The following is a 23,660-nucleotide window of genomic DNA, read 5'->3' as shown; positions in this document are numbered from 1 at the left end:
GACAGAGGTGGCGGTGATGATGACGACAGAGGTGGTGGTGATGATGACGACAGAGGTGGTGGTGATGACGACGACAGAGGTGGCGGTGATGACGACGACAGAGGTGGCGGTGATGATGATGACAGAGGTGGTGGTGATGACGATGACAGAGGCAATGGTGATGATGATGATGACAGAGGCAGTGGTGATGACGATGACAGAGGCAAGATTGATGATGACAGTGGAAGTGGTGATGATTGTAACAAGAGGTGGTGGTAATAACAGAAGTGGTGATGATGATGATGATGATGATGATAATGAAAGAGGTGATGATGATGACGACAATGTAGATGGTGGTAGTGATGGCAATGAAGGTGGTATTGATACTTAGTATGGAGAATTTCAGAGTAAAAATGTTTAATTTACCTCAACAGCAAACTGTTGCAAACCACCAATGTTGATGGGTCCTTCTTCAACAGCAGCCAAATTACAGCCTCCCTCACAAAGGTCACTGGTAGGACATACCATTCCACATGTGAGGCCAAGAGGATTGTCTGAAAGTATAGCTTTTGCAGCACCATAATAGTTCTGAAATTTAGAAAATTTTAAAGGTATTTTATTTACAGTTTAATGTTTTAAAATATTCAGAGATGTGAAAAAAATAAAAATAAAAAAGGTAGTGCCCCAGCATGGTCACATGAAACAAATAAAAGATAAAAGATAACAAAAACATAAAAAATTTTTTTTTTAAACCTACCACATGCATGACTGTGCAGTTAAGAAGCTTGCTTTGAAGGCACGTGGTTTTACTTTGAGGAAGTAATGGAAAACTAATCCCATGACCCCGACAGGCAGAGAAGATGGGTGGATGGGAAACATACCCCTCTAAACTCAGTGGATTAGATACAGCTGTGAACTTTACTTCTCCAATGTACTTATTTAGAACCTAATGGACTCAGTACAGCAGTGAACTGTACCATCTAGACACACACACACACACACACACTAGAGCAGAGGTTCTCAGCTGGGGTTCATATGACCCTTGGGAGTCTACCTACGATTTTGTTAAAGTTTAGGTGCAATAAATTGGTTGTACTTCTACAATGCACAAAATATTTTAACAATTAGGCGTAGGAGTGGCTGTGTAGTTAATAGCGTGCTTACCAATCACATGGTTCCGGGTTCAATCCCACTGCGTGGCACCTTGGGCAAGAGTTTTCTACTATAGCCTTGGGCCGACCAAAGCCTTGTGTGTGGATTTGGTAGACGGAAACTGAAAGAAGCCCGTCGTATACATGTATATATATGTATATGTATGTGTGTGTATATGCTTGTGTGTCTGTGTTTGTCCCCCCAACTTTGCTTGACAACCAATGCTGGTGTGTTTACGTCCCCATAACTTAGCGGTTTGGCAAAAAGGGACCGATAGAATAAGTACTAGGCTTACAAAGAATAAGTCCTGGGGTCGATTTGCTCGACTAAAGGCGGTGCCCCAGCATGGCTGCAGTCAAATGACTGAAACAAGTAAAAGAGTAAAAGAGTAATTGTTTTTTAATACAATTCCTAATAATATTTTATTATAAAAGTATAACAGGATTTTTTTTTAAATAGTGAATGGCTAGGAGGGTCCAGTTGAGTATAATAGGAACCAAAAGGGGTCCATAAATAAAACAATGGTCGAGAAACACTGCTTTAGCCAATGAAATTTTGACTGCATTCTGACATGTGACATTAAAGATAATTTGGGAAATTGTTTCATAATTCTTATGAAATATGTTCGCTTGGAAATTCATTCTGCCAGATAACTTTCATTAAAATTTGTTCATACTGGCAGCACCATCTTGAGGCATGGGAACATTCCAAAAGGGGTTTTGAACATCGAATGGTAACGAGGATCCAACTGAGCAAAGTAGGAATCAGGGGGGGGGGGCATAGGTGAAAAATGGTTGGGAACCACTGTTGCTTCTGACAGTACTTAGATGCAGTGGATTAGGACCTTTCTAGACCTAGGTGAAATGGGCACAGGAAAAAACTGTACCTCTTCATAGTACCTATTTTACATCAGGTACATTAGACCAGAGAGTGTCTAGAAGCTAAATCAAAACAAAACAAAAAAATAAGAAGTAAATAAACTCATTAACCTTGTTAGCAATGCTTGTGATGAAACTTTTAATATCCAACTGGGTGGGACAGCTTTTCTGACAGGGAGCATCAGCACATTTGAGGCATCTGGTTACAGAGAATACAAAAAAAAAAAAAAAATCATTACAACATTGGGGTTAGAGGATAGTTTTAGATTATTGCTGATGCTGCTTATGTTTAAGGATAATATATAGGTCAGACTCTTTTAAGAGTATATAGTATATTAGGATAGTATATAGGTCAGACTCTATCAACCCATTACCTACCAGTGATCTCATATGAGCTCAGTTAAAAATTACAAATTTCGTAATTATCTGTCAATATTTACACATATCTAACCTTTTTGCTATATCTACTAGGCATATTTCTCTGATATTCAAATTAGGTTTGCTAATTTTTCACCCAATATCTTGCTTATTTCTATTTAAAATGTTATTTTGAAATGTTATTTTGATCATTCCAGCATGTTTCTAAGGCTGTTTTATGCTAGAAATCAAAGTTTCATAAAAAAAATTCCAGTTAATAGAATTATGGGAGGTAATGGGTTAAGTATATAGGTCAGACTCTTTAACTTCTTGCAGAAGTGACCACGTGAGTGAGTTATTTTGTTCAGCCTATCTGAGTAAAATGTGTTTATGGCCAGGGTAAATTTGCTAGGTAGAAACTGTATTAAGGTATATTGCATGTGTATTATTTTTTAAATTGCATGTAGCCTAATCAATAAGTATCCGGACTGTTGCTATAGTAACGAAGCTAAAGCACACAGAGTGAAGCCACTGGGCATAGATTGACCTTGACCTCTGATTTGCATGCACACTAAGTTTTAACATTCTAGTTCACTTCTACTGTTTACAGTAGTGCTTGGAAGGAAGGTGTGTAGCCTGTGATCGTCACATTGACCATGACAGAGAAAGTTGAGCAGAGAATCTGCATCAAATTTTGCCAAAAGCTTGGTGATACCTGTTCAGAGGCGTATGCAACGTTTTCAAGAAGTTTTCATCATTCTTGACACAATCAAGGAGATCTTGTGCGAGTGGAACCTGAGTGTCTTTCTTGTCAGCTGAAAGCAGTTTTGGCACAAAATTGGCAGACACATGTCTCATACCCAAATCTTCGGTGATAATGGACTGAACTGAACCGTAACTAATCTGCACATCCTCTGATAACTCACAGATGGTGATTTGATGATTTCCCCCTCACAGCTGCACACACATCTGCGGTATTTTTCTCAGTTCTGCTGGTTGCGGGTCTCCCAAAACATTTGTCAATATTGACGTTTTTTTTGGCCATCTTGGAAACGTCTGAACCACTCGTACACTTGTGTGCAGCTCATACACTCCTCTCCTCACACTTTCTGCAACTTTGCGTAGGCCTCTGAGCAGGTATCACCATGACAACTTTCTGTCATGGTCAATGTGATGATCACATGCTACACACCTTCTTTCAAGCACTGTTGTAAACAGCAGAAGCAAACTATAATGTTAAAACTTAGTGCACATGCACAACAGAGTTCAGGGTTAATCTGTGCCAAGCAGCTTCACTCTGTGTGCTTTAGCTTCGTTACTATAGCAACAGTCCAGATACGTATTGATCAGACCTCGTATGTCTTGATTCCGTTTGCAGTTCAAATACATGTGCACACACACACACACACACACACACACACACACACACACACACACACACACACATGTATGCAAGTATGAATGACTTTTCTTTGAGTTCTATTTAAGGTCATCTTGAGAAAGTTCAAGCCAGCTGCTAACAAAGCAACAACACCTTTTGACTTAAGAGGGTTCCTGGTCTTTGTAAATATGTGGTTGAGTTGGAGTGTTGGTTGACCTGTTTATGCATTCATCCAAATGTATGCATTTATTCATGAGACAACAACGTCAATAGGAGGCATCTTGAATGACCAAGCAGCCTTACTATCTAGGGAGAGCACCGCTTGCTACACATGGAAAGGGTACTAGAAAAGGTGGCCTAGAGAAAGCTTGTCTCCTACACACCCAGTTGGCAAACTACAGCCAATGGGCATCTACAAGTGGTGGAATACACACAATTACAAAAAGGAAAGACTCCACATACTCTCCAAATATATAACACAAATATATATATATATATATATACACACACATATATCATCATCATCGTTTAACGTCCGCTTTCCATGCTAGCATGGGTTGGACGATTTGACTGAGGACTGGTGAAACCGGATGGCAACACCAGGCTCCAATCTAATTTGGCAGAGTTTCTACAGCTGGATGCCCTTAACACAAATATATATATATGCAACACAAATATATATATATATATATATATATATATATATATATATATATACACACAAATATATACACATATACATATAACACAAATATACACACATAAAATGCATGTGTGGGGAGGGGTATACTGGTAGTTACACCTCAAGGAAGGTAATTTCTGAAGAGACGTCACTCATAAAGTAAACTCAGCAACTTGATCCTGACCCACTGAGACTGATAAATGAGTATTCTACATGAGCATTGATATAATTGACTAAAAACCCTCAAAGTTGCTGGCCCAGCATAACCACAGTCTAATGACATCATCATCATCATCATCATCGTTTAACGTCCGCTTTCCATGCTAGCATGGGTTGGACGATTTGACTGAGGACTGGTGAAACCGGATGGCAACACCAGGCTCCAGTCTGATTTGGCAGAGTTTCTACAGCTGGATGCCCTTCCTAACGCCAACCACTCAGAGAGTGTAGTGGGTGCTTTTACGTGTCACCCGCACGAAAACGGCCACGCTCGAAATGGTGTCTTTTATGTGCCACCCGCACAAGCCAGTCCAGGGGCACTGGCAACGATCTCGCTCGAAAATCCTACAGGAGCCAGTCAGGCGGTACTGGCAACGGCCACGCTCAAAATGGTGCATCTCATGTGCCACCCGCACAAGAACCAGTCCAGGGGCACTGGCAACGATCTTACTTGGCTTGCCGGGTCTTCTCACGCACAGCCCATTTCCAAAGGTCTCGGTCCGTAGTCATCGCCTCGGTGAGGCCCAATGTACGAAGGTCTTGCCTCACCACCTCAGCCCAGGTCTTCCTGGGCCTACCTCTTCCACGGGTTCCCTCAACTGTTAGGGTGTGGCACTTTTTCACGCAGCTATCCTCCTCCATTCTCACCACATGTCCATACCAGCGCAATCGTCTCTCTTGCACGCCACAACTGATGCTTCTAATGTTCAGCTTTTCTCTCAAGATACTTACACTCTGACGGGTATTCACATTGACATTACACATCCAACGGAGCATACTGGCTTCATTCCTTGCGAGCTTACGTATGTCCTCAGCAGTTACAGCCCATGTTTCACTGCCATGTAGCATGGTTGTTCGTACGCATGCGTCATACAGTCTGCCTTTTACTCTGAGTGAGAGTCCCTTTGTCGCCAGCAGGGGTAAGAGCTCTCTAAACTTTGCCCAGGCTATTCTTATTCTAGCAGCTACACTTTCAGCGCACCCACCCCCACTACTAACTTGGTCGCCCAGATAGCGGAAGCTATCGACTACCTCTAGTTTTTCACCCTGGAATGAGATAGAAGTTGTTTCCTGTTTGTTTGCAGTCTTTATTGCACCTGAACATCTGCCACAAACAAAAACTAACTTGCTAGTTAACCTGCCTTTGATGTTGCTGCACCTCTTATGTGTCCATAGCTTGCACCGGGTACATCTTATAGAGTTACTACCTACTCCTTTTCTACATACTGAGCAGGGCCATCTACCTGAAGGGGTTTGTGTTTTATCTACCTTCCTACTTATTAGGATTTTGGTTTTAGCTAGGTTGACTTTAAGGCCCTTCAATTCTAGACCTTGCTTCCACACCTGAAACTTCTCCTCTAGTTCTGATAGTGACTCCGCAATTAGGGCAAGGTCATCAGCATAGAGGAGCTCCCAGGGGCAACCTGTCTTGAACTCCTCTGTGATTGCCTGGAGGACTATGGTAAATAATAGGGGGCTGAGGACGGAACCTTGGTGGACCCCTACCTCTACCCGGAATTCATTGCTGTACTCATTTCCAACCCTCACCTTACTGGCCGCATCTCTGTACATGGCTCGCACAGCTCTCACTAGCCATTCTTCTATCCCAAGTTTCCTCATTGACCACCAGATAAGGGATCGGGGGACCCTGTCAAAGGCTTTCTCCATGTCAACGAAAGCCAGGTACAGAGGTTTATCCTTGGCTAGGTATTTCTCTTGCAACTGTCTCACTAGGAATAAGGCATCAGTAGTGCTTTTACCTGGCACGAACCCAAACTGCATCTCATCTAAATTGATTCGCTCCCTAATTAGTTGGGCTATGACCCTCTCTGTAACTTTCATATAAGCATAAAAGAATCAAAGGATCAAAACAAAATATCTGGTGGGCAGGGTTGTAAAAATAGGTTTAAGTACAACATCACTAACCTTCCTGCTTCCCTGAGAGCAGCTCTTTCACTTAAGGTGGTGGGTTTGATATCACTGAAGTCTTTGAAATAATTGTGACATGACTACAAAAGGAAGAATATACAGATTACAATATATATACATATCATCATCATCACCGTTTAACATCTGCTTTCTATGCTGGCACCAGGCTCCAATCTGATCTGGCAAAAGGTTTCTACAGCTGGATGCTTTTCTAATAACCACTCCGAGAGTGTAGTGGGTGCTTTTTACATGCTTTATAAATATATATCATATCATATATATTTACATACCGTAAATCCTCGAGTATAATCCGCACTTTTTTCCCAAAATTTAAAGGTCAAAATTTCTAATGCATACTATATACGAGGTTAAAAATGAAAAACATTTTCTAAGCAATGTCCGAGTCTCTATTTGCTGTCCGGCAATGTTTATTCAGGCGCATTTTGTGATGTCGGGCTTGTAACTGATAGTGATAAATATGTAAAGGCAATTTATTTAATATTTATTTTTCACTGACGTTATTACTGTTATTTCTTTACTTTCTGCAAACAAAGTGCACAAAAAGGCTACATGTTTGCATTATGTTATATATGCAATAATAATAAAGGACGTTACCGTATATACGTTTACAAACCAAGGACGTTATATAGACCTCATTGACTCAAGTTAGAGAAGGGGTGCGTATTATACACAAGGTTTAGGTTTTTCAGAGGTACAGCCCCCCTAAAAATCCCCTGCGTATTATACTCAAGGGTGGACTATACTCGAGGATTTACGGTAAACGCATGCATGCATGCATACACACACACATACATACATGTATTAACTGCATTACTTCAAGTTTCATAACTATAAATATATCAAAGTCATTACATGGCTTTGGGATGAAAGGGATGAAGAGAATAAATATAACTTCAAAGTGAGAATAGGTGGGGGTGGGGTTACACCGATGTTTCAGTTCACAGGTTGAAGTTGACAGGTAAGATGTGATTTCACATGGTGGACCAGACAACTTAGCAGTCAACAGTTTGTGGGGAGGCAATAAATTGATTACATTGACCCTTGTACTTACTCAACTAGTACTTTATTTTATTCACCCTGAAAGGATGATAAACAAAATCAACTTCAGCAGAATTTGAACTCAGAATGTAAAGATGGATGATTACTGCTAACCATCTTTCCCAGCATGCTAATGATTCTGCCAGCTTGCTAATTGATAATAATAATGGTTTTAATTTTTGGCACAAGAACAACAATTTTGGTGAGGGAGGGGGTAAATTGATAACATCGAACCCCAGTGTTCAACTGGTACTTATTTCATCGACCCTGAAGGGATAAAAGGCAAAGTCAACCTCGGGAGAATTTAAACTCAGAGCACATAAAGATGGGCAAAATGCAGCCAAGCATTTTGTCCCATGTGCTAACGATTTTGTCAGCTTGCCACCTTAATAAATAATAATAATAATCCTTTCAACTATAGGCATAAGTCCTGGAATTTTGGGGGAGGGGACTAGTCAATTACATTGACTCCAGTGTTTCACTGGTACTTAATTATTCGACCCTGAAAGGATGAAGGGCAAAGTTGACCTTGGTGGATTGGAAAGGCAAAAGCCATGATGTTGCAACCCATTTCTACACCTGAGTGAACCTGAGCAACATGAAATAAAGTGTCTTGCTCAAGAACACAACACATAGGTCCATCTGAGAATCAAACTCATTACCGCATGATTGTGAGCCTGACACTCTAACCAGTGAGCCATGAGCCTTCACATAACCCTCACACATATACCGGAATGTAACAATAAGAGTATTTCTGTTTTGAGTGGTCACTAGTGAAACAATTTGGATGAGTTGAGTCGAATTGATATCAATGAATGTAAGAACACAAATTCTGTTTAGGTATTCTACATAAACAAAACATTTATTATATTGTTAAACTAAATAATGTATTACCATCATGATCTATGACAGAAGAATGTTTACACCAAGTTAAAACAGTTCAACAATTTATGAAGTATTTGTGTGCTAGGAATGACTGTAGCGTGAGTGGTCTGTCTGGCAGTATGACAGGTATATGTCACCACTACTTGCTAGTGGCAAGAGAATTGTATTTATAGTTTCTGTTGATGAAAAAGAAGTGCAAGAAACAACTTGCTGATATGATCCTGTTTCACAGCAGTCCAAGTAGGCAGTTTCTTACTGATGTCACCAATAATTGAACAAATAGCATGCACGTTGATGTAGTGATCTCGGCCAAAGATCTGACTGGTCAGTCATGTGCTAACATTATTAATCCCAATCAAAAATCCTGATTGATGGACATAGCAATCCAGTTTCAATTCCTAGGTGCTTTTGGAATCACCAAATATTACTGCTAGAGACATATACATGTCCACCAACTGAAGAGACGAATACTGATGGATAATGACACAGAAACAATAAAACAGAGGCAGAAATCAGAGAAAATAGAAAGGAATAGAGATAGTTATCCTTATGTGACACATCTACAATGTATAGTTAAATATAAGATCAAGGAGTCCTTAAGTGGAATATCTACAATCTATAGTTAAATATAAGATCCAGTTACTGACTGAAAACTCAAATTCAACTTACATTGCAATTTTTGTTGTCATTTCTCTTCCATAGTTTTTTGTATTTTTTGGTCTCAGTTGTCGCTTTCACATTGGCAAAACGAGGTGTCAATGGGTTTAATGACAATATATTCTGAAAGGAAAAAAAAGGACAACATTATATAACCATCACTGTCACCACCACCATCATCATCATCACCAGACTAAGTACTTATAGAGTATTTAGTCTCATTACACAACTCTCTGGTTTCAAATCTTACAGTAATAACCATTTATATACTTGGGCCACTTTCATTGAATACATTCCTCACAAAGAAAATTTTAAGTCATCATTGTCATCATTAACCCATAAACTGCGATAGGCCACCTCAGTGGCGAACGCAACAGTGTGATAGGCCACCTCAGTGGCCAACGTGACAGTGCGACAGGCCACGGAAGTAGGGCATGATCTGACCTAATTTTGATGACGTATAATGTATGCACATGATACCCTTTCACCCCAGAAACAGTGTAGCCAATCACAGAAGGTGTTAAGAAACACTGAGTATTTTTTTCAAGTGATAGATCGATGTTGACCTTTACCTAAAATAGGTTCAGCAGCTCGTGTTACATACAGCAAAATCCCAGCAGTTCATGGGTTAATCATGAAATCTCAGAAATGCGCTCACCTAAAGGAATAAAAAGTTATTTAATTTTTGCACCTGAACCCTTTAGCATTCAGATTATTCTGTCCAATGAAATCCTTATTTATTCACACTGTTTTGAATTAATCATACATTATCTTGTTGCTTAGGGTTTTCAATGATATGATTGTATATTTTTAGAATGACATAGTTGGATAAGTATGAGGGCCAGATCTGATTAGTTCGAACATAAAGCAGGTTGAATATTTAGACTGGATATGGCCAGCTTAGATGCTAAAGGATTAAATTAAATGTTTTTTTTTTTTCTTTGTTCTTTTAGGTAACACAGCTCATCAATAGTTTCCTTGGATGATAGCTTTGATTCTTTCAGGGAATAGAGAGAGAAATCAAGCAATAAAGAGAGAAAGAAACAATGATAGAGAAACATTATATAAATACTATCTTCTGCTATAGCCTCAGGCCAACAAAGCTTTGTGAGGGGGTTTTGTAGACGGAAGCTGAAAGAAGCTCATTGTGTGTATGTCTTTATGTCTGTACCAGTCCCCTCACTTGACAACTGGTGTTGGTGGGTTTACATCCCTGTAACTTCTTTGTATGACAAAAGAAACTAATGAGATAAGTTTCAGGCTTAAAAAAAATTAAAATACTAGGTACTGGAGTCGATTCATTCAATTAAAAATTCTTCAAGGGATGGCCATAGTCAAGTGACTGAAACAAGTAAAAGAAAGATCTTCTGGGTTCAGTTTCACAGTGTAGCATCTTGGACAAGTCTCTTGCTCAAGCACACTACACACAACCCAGTCTGGGAATTGAACCCCCAACCTCAACATTGTAAGCCTGACACTTTAATCACTGAGTCATGCACCCTCATGCATGTGTGTGTGTGTATATACAGTAAAAAGTTACACTATAAATAATAATAAAAATGGAGAAGAGATGTTGGATATGATGAATATTTATAAGAAATATTTCCTCTTTCTGGACTCCTCAAAAAGTTTGAACTGTTCTACTTGAACTTATTCTTTCTCTCACTTATATATATATGTGTGTATATATATATATATATATATATATACATATATATATATATACTGTATATTTTGGTGTATAAGACAACCTTTTAGAGCCCAAAAATCACACCAAAATTGAGGGTTGTCTTATACAGGGTCCGGCAAAATGATCCGACACATTTGTAGGTTTAATAAAAGGCAAATAAATTAAAGTTACAAAAAAGTTTTTTTCATTTTCGAAAGGTACATATAATGCCATTTTGTTTTGTTTGTTTCGTTTGCCGCAGTGAATAAGCAAAACTTCAGATACTGGGCCAAAAACAACCCTCGTGAGTTGCATGAACGCCCTTTGCATTCTCCTCGGGTGACTGTGTGGTGTGCGGTATCAGAATTCGGTATATGGGGTCCGTACTTCTTTGAAGAAGACAACGTTACAGTGACTGTGAACTCTGATCGATATTGTGAGATGCTAGAGAATTTTCTCAGACCCAAATTGAATATGCTCCACGATACGGAAAATGTTTGGTTTCAACAGGATGGGGCAACAGCCCACACTTCTCGACGTGCGATGGGAATTTTGAGGGAGATGTTTCCTGGTCATTTAATCTCATTGCGTGGTGACATCGGTTGGCCTGCCCAATCATCTGATTTAAATCCTTGCGATTTTTCCCCCTGGGGATACTTCAAGTCAAAGGTATACATCAATCGCCCTCGATCTATTGAACAACTTAAAGATGCCATTCGTCAAGAAATTGCTGCCATTCCTCATGAAATGATCCGCCGAGTTATGGACAACTTTCATGAACGCCTTCGACAGTGTGTGGACAATGATGGCTCCCATTTGACTGATTTAATTTTTAAAACCAAATGAAACAAAATGGCATTATATGTACTTTTCAAAAATAAATTATTTTTTTTTGTTTCTTTACTTCTTTTATTTTTTTTTTAAATCCAAAAATGTGTCAGATCATTTTGCCAGACCCTGTATAACAGTAACAAAAAGTGAACTTTACATCTTGTGGTGTATTTGTACAGAAAACCAGGCCTAACTTTAATTTAATACTGACGACAGCCTCTGTGCAGTAACTACCGATGTAAGCACTTGTATTTAAAACAATTCGCATTAATATACAACACTAATAATGTAATAGAATTGCCATTACCTAAAAATCTACAATCCACAGAAAACCTTTTATTTCTCACTAAGATTACAAATTTTAATAAAAAGTATTACAAAACACGTTTCACTAAGATTATCAATTTTAATAGAAATAACACAAAAAAATACCACACACACACACATAGTTATTTAGATATGTTTCAAACATTTAATCCTTCAAAATTGCTACAATCATCATCTGACGCAAAAAGTTTGTCAAGCAAATCGTCATTTCCAGTTTCATCGTAAGGGTCCCAATTAGAATCTAGTGGCTGCAGTAAAGAGGTCAGACCACCAGGTATAACTACAATATCAGTATTAATTCGTGATAATCTGGCCTTAGTGTTCTCTATTATGCGGCTACGAAATATATACCAAACCAATAGATTTCTTTCCTTTTTTTCCCCTTTTTTATCCCAACTGGATGTCTGCTCCAACTATTTTCTATCCACAAATTTACGCCATTCTCATCCATCTATCCTTTTTCGTGAAAATGAACAAATACTCCAGAACGAAAATTTATTTTCAGCTTAGTTTTTCGCTTAAAAATTATCATGGGTTTCAGTTTCATTCCGTTAGCCATGCACAATAACACGACCATAAACCTTGTCTTTTCATGACCCATGCCGCTAACATGCACGGTCTTAGCGCCTTTCATGTCAACCATTCTATCACCCATCATGTCAAAGTTTAATGGGGTCTCATCCATGTTTCCGATACATGACATAGGAAACTGATGTCTTTGCCTCATCCCAATAATAAATCGATGAAAATTGGTAACTTTATGGTCAAGGTCTCTTGGTTGCTTTTGAGCGATTTTAGTTTTTTGATGTATCACAAGATTCTTTCTATTCATGAAACGACTGCACCAGCCTCCTGTTGCTTTAAAGTCCTGGCTTTTGCCTTGGTTGGCTTTTGCCCATTTTAATGCATATGATCTTATTTCATTTCGCGTTACTACGTATTCATCCTGTCTCAGTTCAAGTACTCACTTGCAAATATGATCTTCCAACTCTGACCAACAAGTGCTTCTTCTTCTCATTCCACATTTCAGTTTTGACATGTTTCTTAAATCATCTTCATTCTTTCTCCAATCTCTTACCATCTTCTCAGTCATATCAAATGTTCTCACAGCAGCACAGTTGTTAGATGCCTTGGCAACTTCAATAACTTTCAGTTTAAAACTTGCTTCGTATTTTCTTCGTTTTTTTTGTTCTTTTGGGCAGCGCCATGGGTAGGTTGAGTATAAAAAGCATTTTAGAATTGTATCTGGTTGGTAGGAGAGTCAAGAACAGACTGAATCAGAGAGAAAAAGAAGTGAAAACTACCATTGTAGTTGAAGCGCCTTAAACAGAAGAAGAAGAAAGCTGTTTGTTGATATAATGAACTCATCAGTCATCAGCTACTTTAAATGTTTCAAATAATTCGGTCGCATGAACTGGCATTTGTTTACGATGTTACGATCGACAGCTTTAAAGAAAGAATCAGTTTCATCACCTTATACAAATTTATGTTAATATGATATATTGTTTCATAGATACGGCAAGTAAAATAACATTTCTAATAACATCGTCTTTAATTAATACCTGGTATTTTATACGATATGGTAACTTTTACACTGTCGCTTCGGCTATCCTTAAACTTAGGCAGGTTTTGTAATTTAAAAGTCAGTCTTATACCTCAGATATTAGCTAAAGTCATGAACATTTACTCAGATTTTGGGGTTGTATTATCTGTAGGTCGCCGTATACACCGAAATATATGGTACATATGCATGTATATATGCGTGTGTGTGTGTGTGTGTGTATGTATATATATATATATATATATATATATATATATATATATATATATATATATATCACCATCATCATCGTTTAACGTCTGCTTTCCATGCTAGCATGGGTTGGACGATTTGACTGGAGACTGGCGAACCAGATGGCTACACCAAACTCCAATCTGATCTGGCAGAGTTTCTACAGCTGGATGCCCTTCCTAACGCCAACCACTCCGTGAGTGTAGTGGGTGCTTTTTACGTGCCACTGGCACGAGGGCCGGTCCGGCGGTACTGGCAATGGCCACGCTCAAAATGGTGTTTTTTACGTGCCACCAGAGAGAGAGAGAGTGAGGGGGACAGACAGACAGCTGAACCCTTGTCATTTAACGTCTGGTTTCCATACTGGTATGGGTTGGACAGTTTAGCAAAATTCAATGACCCACAAAGCTGTGAGGCTCAGTGGATTTTGCTAAACTCTAGCTCCAATGGACAATTAGACAAATTTAGTTTGAAGGACTCTAAAATCTATAAAATGTAAGCCTGCTTTATAAGAGTATATTTAGAGTTATGTGGAGGCACAATGGCCCAGTCGTTAGGGCAGCAAACTCGCGGTCATAGGATCGCAGTTTCGATTCCCAGACCAGGTGTTGAGAGTGTTTATTGAGTGAAAACATCTAAAGCTCCATGAGGCTCCGGCAGGGGATGGTGGCGAACCCTGCTGTACTCTTTCACCACAACTTTCTCTCACTCTTACTTCCTGTTTCTGTTGTGCCTGTAATTCAAAGGGTCAGCCTTGTCACACTGTGTCACGCTGAATCTTCCCGAGAACTACGTTAAGGGTACACGTGTCTGTGGAGTGCTCAGGCTGCTCATATCATGAGCAGGCTGTTCTGTCGATCGGATCAACAGGAACCCTCGACGTCGTAAGCGACGGAGTGCCAACACACACACACACACACACACACACACACACACACATTTAGAGTTATAGAAAACATGTTGCAAAGAATAATGGTTAATTTTGTGTAGCCACCTAGACATAAAAGGCAATGCCTTTTATAAGGCTTTATCAAGCAAAGTGAGATGTACTAACAAGCCTAAAAAGAATGGGACTAGGGTCCTTTCTTGTACCATGGGATGAATTGTAAAGTAATGTGCATGTGTGTGTGCATGTTAAATATATGAATGTTCCCTTTGGGTAAGGGGGGGGGCTCCCAATCCCTTTCTACAATGACTGACAGGTACATTTGCGTGGCCTTATCCTAATCAAATCTTATTGATGGTGAAATCATATTAGTTACAGTAGAAGTTAACTCTTTAGCATTCAGATTACTCAGTCAAATGTAATACTCATTTATTCACATTATTTTGAATTAATCATACATTATCTCTTAACTTGGAGATTGTGATGATGTGATTGTTTTTCATTTATAGAATGACATTGTGGGATAGGTGTAAAAGGCAAGATCTTGTTGGTTGGACTTAAATCAGATAGACTACTTTGGCTAGAGGTGGCTGGTTTAAACAATTGGTACAAAATGATTTTATCAGCAACCTACATCATACAAAGAAGTGAAATTTGGATCTGCATAAAGATCTTATGCATAGATACAGCACAATAGGAGCAGTTGTGACAGTGTGGTTGAAAAGCTTGCTTCCCAACCACATGTTTCCAGGTTCAGTCCCACTGCATGACACTTAGGGCAAGTGTCTTCTACTATAGTCCCCCAGCCGACCAAAGCTTTGTGAGTGGATTTGGTAAAGAGAAACTGAAAGAGGCTTCTTTTATATATATATATATATATATATATATATATATATCATCATCAATTAACGTCCCTTTTCCAATCTGGCATGGGTTGGACAGCTCAAAAGGAGCTGGTAAGGCCAGGGGCCACATCAGGTTCCTTAGTCTGTTCTGGCATGGTTTCTATGACTGGATGCCCTTCCTAACACCAACCACTCTACAGAGTGTACTGGGTGTTTTTTACATAGCACCAGCACCAGTGCATTTTATGTGACACCACTACCAGTATTGGTCTCATCCTTTGTCAAAAGGACCAATTTATACATACATACATACACACACGCCCATATATATATATATATATATATATATATATATATATATATATATATATTAGAAAAAATAATAATATAAAATTTTTGATAAACCTACAAGACTAGGTGAAAGCGCTAATTTATAAAACATGTGACAGATGAATAAAAATCTGTAAATATACAACCATCCAGACATCTGAGTACCTGATTATTATTTTTTCTAATATATAATTCCTGTACATCACCTCCAAACCCTCCAATATATATATATATATATATTATTTAGTTTAAAAGAGTTCCAACACTGTCTGTTTTTTATGTTTTATTTATATTCCTGCAGAACCAATGTGGGGTATAGAATATGGAATATACAATATATAATATAATATACAATATATAATATAAAATAAAATAAAATAAAAATGGATGGCACCATGAAAGAAAGTATTGAATGTAGATGAAATATTGAGTGTTCAATATAAAGGATCAAATATATAAATATATATATATATATATATGAATTTCATCAATGAATGAATATTCAAAAAATATTTATATAGATATTATTATTAGTTATTATTAATAAATAATAACAACAATATAAGTGGCCAGCAAGCAAAAGCTGATAAATGACAAATCCAAAATCTCATAATTAATTTATAATTATAATTGAGGGCAACATGAGGTGCCAGCATAGCTGTAAAAATCAGAGCCGAGAAAACCTCTAATAACCACCAATTTACTGGAAATACAATAGGCACAACAGAAATCGGGCGACGAGCAAAGAAAGTAACTTACAATCTCAGCAAAAAGCCGCAGGAGGAGGCAATAGATATTCCTGGATCAACTGATTTCGAATTTTGAGATTACCTCCCTTAACCCTATAGCATTTAAACCGGCCACATCCGGCCCAACATTTTTTGTTTGATTGATGTTAAACCTGGCCAGATCTGCCACCCCACACCTCACTTACAATGTCATTCAAGACATAAGCAACCACATCATTGAAATCTCAAAGCTACAAGATAATGCATGATTAATTCAAATCAATATGAATGAATATATATATTGCATTTGACAGAGTAATCTGAATGCTAAAGGGTTAATTCTCATCAGCAGACCTCACTATATACTTAGGGTTAAAAACCTTAATACATAGATACACTCACACACAGACACATACATACACGCATATATACATATACATGCACACACAAACACATATTATCATCGTCGTTTAACATCCACCTTCCATGTTGGCATGGTTTGGACGGTTTGACAGGGGCTGGCCAGGTAGAAGACTGCACCAGACTTCTGGGTCTGTTTTGGCACAGTTTTTGTGGCTGGATGTCCTTCCTAACACCAACCTACCCTTCCTAGACACAGAAGTCTGGTGCAGTCTTTTGCCCGGCCAGCGCCTGTCAAACTGCCCAACCCATACCAGCATGGAAGGCAGACATTAAATGATGATGATGATGATGATGATATGTGTGTGATTGTGTGTGTGTGTGTATGTATATACGTGTTTGTATATGTGTGCATGTATGTATGTTCGTGTAAGTGTATGTATATATATATTCTTTTATTTGTTTCAATCATTTGACTGTAACCATGCTGGAGCACCACCTTTAGTTGAAGAAATCGAACCCAGGACATATTCTTTGCAAGCCTGGCACTTATTCTATCGGATCCTTTTGCCAAACTGCTAAGTTACGGGGACATAAACACACAAGCATCGGTTGTCAAGCAATGGTGAAAGTGACAAACACAGACACACAAACACATACGATGGGCTTTTTTCAGTTTCCATCTACCAAATCCACTCACAAAGTTTTGGTTGGCCCGAGGCTATAGTAGAAGACACTTGCTCAAGGTTCCACGCAGTGGGACTGAACCCAGAACCATGTGGTTGGTAAGCAAGCTACTTACCACACAGCCACTCCTACAGATGAGTGGGTTATATGGTATTGTTCCATTAAAAGTCTTTATTGTGATGTAAACATAGTACAGTCAGGTATGCAGTATACACATCCGTAACATTACATAGTGTTCGAGCCGATAGTATGGTATAAATAGCTAGCTTTTCACCGTCACAATTTTGTCAGCCTTCTCGGCTCCAGACCTTCTGAGGTCTAGCCACTGACCACAGAGCACACAGCCAGTTCCAGCGATAACAACAGCAGCCCCATGGAGACTCAACACTCAACCAACAGCTTACAGCAAACTCCATCTTCGTCACCACCATCATCTTCTTGGCTACCAACGTCTCTACGTACACACCACCAACACAGGTTCTATCACCTCACTGTTTGTGATTTACTTCACCATGGTTAACAGCGAATACAACCTGCGAGATCTCCTGTACCAAGTAACCGGGCGCAGCATTGAAGCCACAACTTCCTCTCACGACATGTGCCTCTTCCTCGGCTCTGCATTGCCGCCACAACTTCTTGTTACAGCACCGCAACTACTGTGTACCTTGAATACGAACTGGTATTTTCCATCCTTGTGCCCGGACTTTCTTCTAACGGTCTCATAGACTCTTTTCTATGCTCTGTATTTCTCGCACACACATACACACACGTTTGTATACACATACACTTTGTTTGCGTGACGGCCTGTCTATTATTGTGTTTATATGTCGCACTCGTAGAGGCGCAATGGCCCAGTGGTTAGGGCAGCGGACTCGCGGTCATAGGATCGCGGTTTCGATTCCCAGACCGGGCATTGTGAGTGTTTATTGAGCGAAAACACCGAAAGCTCCACGAGGCTCCGGCAGGGGATGGTGGCGAACCCTGCTGTACTCTTTCACCACAACTTTCTCTCACTCTTACTTCCTGTTTCTGTTGTGCCTGTAATTCAAAGGGCCAGCCTTGTCACACTGTGTCACGCTGAATCTCCCTGAGAACTACGTTAAGGGTACACGTGTCTGTGGAGTGCTCAGCCACTTGCACGTTAATTTCACGAGCAGGCTGTTCCGTTGATCGGATCAACTGGAACCCTCGACATAGTAAGCGACGGAGTGCCAACAACAACGTGTCGCACTCACACACACAGACATACAAGTTGACATATCAATAAAATCTTCTCTTAAACCTTCTACCGGTTGTGTCTCTCTTCTTTTGGCACTTATACTCATTTATCCTCTTTTCGTATTTGTTATTCGTATCGACCGTGCGATGTGCTAAAGGAGTCATTCCTCGTCACCATCTCCTGATCGCACGATCCTTACAAAAACATTGGAAAAATCCCCGCCAAAACGGAGAAAATTCAACTGATGCGGGCGTCCTGATCAGAAACTCCATCGGTTTGTTTACCGTTCGGCAAAAGAAATCGGTATAATAAATGCTAAACCTAAAAAAAAAAAAGAAATATTGGGTGTTGAGTTGACAAAAATCCCCTTCAATGATTGAAACAAAATATAAAAGCTATTCTATTAACCCTTTCAAGACAAAAGGGTCACTCACATAATACACCTATTCTAAAGACTTAAAACATTTCGTTTAATAAATCCTTACAACAAAAAATTCCGACCTCTGGATTCGGATTCTAAGAAAACTAACTCTAGAATTCTTCATACGAATTCTAAGAAAACTAACTCTAGAATTCTTCATACGAATTCTAAGAAAACTGACTTCAGAATTCATCATAATAATTCGAAGAAGGAAGTTTCATTTTCATTTTTCGATGCAGTTTATACGCAGTAATTTAATGAAAAAGAACGTAATTTATCAAAGCAAACAACCAGCAAGTAGAAAGGGAGAGAGAGAGAGGGGGAGAGGGGGGGGAGAGGGGGGGAGAGGGGGGGGAGAGGGGGGGAGAGGGGGGGGGGGAGAAAGCGTTGAAGTATGCGCACTACCTCAATTCTATACCGCGTCAGTGGGAGACTACGGTCCCATTCTAGAAAAATGTTGAGACACTCCTAAAATAAGTGTCATATTTGAGTCAGAATCTAGGACAGCCCCACTGTTACCACTGCACGACACACCTTAGACCTTTGGTGTTATATATATAATACAAAATGGGACAAGATAATGATCATTAAATATTTTCCTTTATTGTAGTAAATTTGACTTACAACTGCGTCTAGTAATCAATATAGGTTCGTTATTGATAAGCTTACTCAATTGACCCATTGATAGGTTGAGAACAATTGAACGACCTGAAAAAGTAACTTCGTCAGAGTCATTATCAAAAAACTCAATGCTACTTTCGTCACAGTCATTACAATTTTTCAAGTGTTAGAAGATGAAACTCCGGATCTTTGAAGAATTATTAAAATTCTTCCCGGACACATATTTTGCCACCTGAATCCAAGACATGTCCTGGAAAATAGGGATGTATAGTACCCCTACCCTAAAGTACTCACGGCATTAACGCAAGTGATGGCGAGGTTGGGACACTGGAACAGCCACACACTGGCAGAGCATCATATGATATTTCAGTGAAGGAGGATCCTGACGAAGAGAAAAACCCTCATCGTTTCAGAGGCTACAGATTATTTATATAACAAAAAATAAACAGTGTGGACGAGAGAAGTTAGGAAAGAACAAATACACAATAATGTGGAAAGTTTTTGAAATTTAAGTTAATATTTCGAACCGTATGAAATGGCTAACTGTCCTGTTTTTGAGAGTAAGCTGTTATTTGTAGGAGGGGTCCCTCTGATTATGAAAATACAAAGTCGGAAAATGTTTTATAATAAATCGGTGTTTAATGAAATTTTCGACAAGTACCTTTCAGAGAGTGTAGATTATGATTATATCGGAATTGAATGCGAAAAAGAAAGAAAGAAAGAAAAAAAAAAAAAGCAAGGCTGTGAGGTAAGTAGCTTGCTTACTAACCACATGGTTCCAGGTTCAGTCTCACTGCGTGGCACCTTGGGCAAGTGTCTTCTGCTATAACCGCGGGCCAACCAAAATCTTGTGAGTGGATATGGTAGACGGAAACTAAAAGAAGCTCGTCGTCGTATATATATATATATATATATATATATATATATATATATATATATATATATATGTGTGTGTGTGTGTTTGTGTGCCTGTGTTTGTTCCCCCCCCCATCGCTTGACAACCGATGGTGGCGTTTACATCCCCGTAACTTAGCGGTTCAGCAAAAAGGACCGATAGAATAAGTACTAGGCTCACAAAGAATAAGTCCTGGGGTCGATTTCTTCGACTAAAGGCGGTACTCCAGCACGGCCGCAGAATAAAAGAATGCACACATAAATACTGACACATCACAAGTCTTTTTTAAGGTGAATATGTGGTAAGAAGCTTGCTACCAAGTTCAGTCTCACTGCATGACACCTTACACCTTAAACAAGTGCCTTCTACTATATCCTTGGGCTGATCAAAACCTTGTGAGTGGATTTGGTAGACGGAAATTGAAATATATATATATATATATAATTTTAATATCAAAGATCCCTATGGATCACACAGGTTGTAATCCTTTGAAATATATATATGTATGTATGTATATGTGTATATATATATATATATATTTAAGAATTTAAGGAATGGAGAAAACGCATGTTATAATTGCATACTTTATTCCTACATATGTTTCAAAGGATTACAACCTGTGTGATCCATAGGGATCTTTGATATTAAAATTGTAACCTTCTCATCAGGGAAAGCATGAGAAGCTGTGTCAACTAATCGCTGGCTGAGTTGATGTATACAATGTAAACGTGTGTGTAAGTGTGTGTGAGAGAGAGAGAGACAGACAGACAGACAGACAGACAGAGAAAGTGTTTGTTAAGCTATCTATTGTAGATCATAGACAATTTCGGCAACACCAGTTCATGGCTGTGTGGGAAGAAGTCCCACTGCGTGGCACCTTGGGCAAGTATCTTCTACTATGGTCTCAGGCTCACCAAAGCCTTGAGTGGATTTAGTAAACGGAAACTAAAAAAAAAAAAATAGTCGATTACGAGGACGTATAATTTTCGTGATAGATTTAGAGACATAAAAGTTTTTAAATATTCATGGATGTAAGAGATTTAGGATGTATAAAACGTTTATGGATATAGAAGTAGATATAAAACTAGATAGGTAGATAATTAAGTAGATAGGCAGAAGGGCAGATCGATCGATAGATAGATAAACGATAGCTAGCTAAGATAGACAGACGAAACGACAGCTAGATAGATAGGCAAGCATTGAGTGAGAGAAGTTTGATCTACATGTAGCCTGTGACCAGCACTGGATTAACCATTACGCAAAATAAGCACATGCTCAGGGGAGGGGCGTCACAGAAATGTAAACGTGAGAGAGAGAGAGAGACTAGAATATTGTTCGAATAAGAAATATAATTTCGAATCTTCGCGGTGTCATAGTGACATTGCAATTTTTTTTTTAAATAGATGGAGTGGGGAGGAGAGAAAACTTTTTCAAATTTAAACGAAGTGGATGTATACAAAAGTAAACTTTATTTTCAATCTTACTTTGGCGGTGAACTAGCAGAATCGACTAACTCCTTCCCTCAAAAACTGCTAACCGTGTGCCTAAGTTAGAAACCAAAAGGCGGCATTGTTGTTGATAATAATAATTTTTAAAAAAGTATTATTATCAACTTTGTGTAGATTTAGGACCGACGTAAATGATTAGCATCCAACTCCCACTGAAATTCGAAAATTTGAAAATTTTTATTATTATTGAACACAAAAAAAGAAAAACCCCAGCAGTCCCTAAAAGTCCTCCCATAAATTATGGGCAAGTGAAATTCTCCCTTTCTTTTCCCCATGAGACATGGAACTTCCAGAGACAATCTAGTCGATAATTCGGCCCCTGTTTTTGTTGCTTCTGATGTCTGTTGTTAAAGACACGGTTAAGGGATAATAATAGTCATATGTATCTAACGGGGACAACAGTTTAATTAAGTTTGGTGTTAGCTTATAACATACACATATAGAAATAAACCTACATATATATTTATACACAAACTCAAACATATATGTGCAACATACACATTGTACACGAACACACATTATAATATTCATCTACATTTATATATGTACACAGACATAAACACATATATACATGCATACATACATATACATTGTATATGGTATGTGTGCGTTGTATATTATATAACACACAAACACACTTACCATAAATAAATGAATATGAGGATGTGACATGTATATATATCAAACGCACACATGAATACGTCGTAAACAAATCTATGTGAGAAAATGTATATACGTATGTATGTATGTATATATATATATATAGCAAGCAAAATAGCTAGTTCCAAAATCTCTATACGAGATGCAAGTTGTTAACTCTACACATGTTATAAACAAGACAAGAGGGAAACGTAAAAACATGAAATCTATCGTATATAAACAATAAATGATACGCAAAAAGAGAAGAAAATAATTAATAATATTGGAAAAAAAAAAAATCAACAGATAGAAATATATGCGTGTACCTCGATATCTGGGGGGTCGAAAGATACCTTAGACATGATTTTAGCTGAAGTGAAACAGTGTTGTGTACAAAGTACTCCCGAGTCACACAATACTGAATCTTATCGCTGTTTACGTTTAAAATACAACTTCACTGTCAAAACAGCCTCCACTTCACTCCTTCATTTACATTCTCTCTCTCTCTCTCTCCGCTTTAGTTTATATTCTTTTGTCCACCCCTCCTCTCTCTCTATTTTTCTATTTATTGTTACCCTCCTTTCACTCTCTATCTTTCTATTCAATGTTCCTCTTTTCCCACTATCTTTCTATTTATTGTTTCTCTCTCTCTCTCTCTCTCTCTCTCTCTCTCTCTATATATATATATATATATATATATATATATATATATATATATATATAT

The 23,660-nt window shown here is 38.5% G+C and overlaps 1 protein-coding gene across 1 annotated transcript in view; it reads right to left on the bottom strand.

Annotated features, from left to right (window-relative positions):
* The window catches only part of LOC106882744 (dihydropyrimidine dehydrogenase [NADP(+)]), a 69,784-nt gene extending 46,428 nt beyond the window's left edge, over nucleotides 1-23,356 (bottom strand). The window contains exons 1-5 of the mRNA XM_089341851.1: nucleotides 23,263-23,356; nucleotides 9,191-9,301; nucleotides 6,575-6,657; nucleotides 2,121-2,208; nucleotides 406-567 (exon numbers count right to left, since the gene is read on the bottom strand). Coding sequence (XP_089197977.1) covers nucleotides 406-567; nucleotides 2,121-2,208; nucleotides 6,575-6,657; nucleotides 9,191-9,301; nucleotides 23,263-23,298 — 480 coding nt within the window. The 5' untranslated portion in view covers nucleotides 23,299-23,356. The remainder of the gene's footprint in view (nucleotides 1-405; nucleotides 568-2,120; nucleotides 2,209-6,574; nucleotides 6,658-9,190; nucleotides 9,302-23,262) is intronic.
* Between the last annotated feature and the right edge of the window lie 304 nt (nucleotides 23,357-23,660).

The sequence above is a fragment of the Octopus bimaculoides genome, chromosome 25, assembly GCF_046866305.1.
Source record: "Octopus bimaculoides isolate indiv1 chromosome 25, ASM4686630v1, whole genome shotgun sequence".
Classification (NCBI taxonomy): Eukaryota; Metazoa; Mollusca; class Cephalopoda; order Octopoda; family Octopodidae; genus Octopus; species Octopus bimaculoides.
Note: the sequence above shows the minus strand (reverse complement) of the source record. Positions and strands in the feature narration are given on the sequence as shown.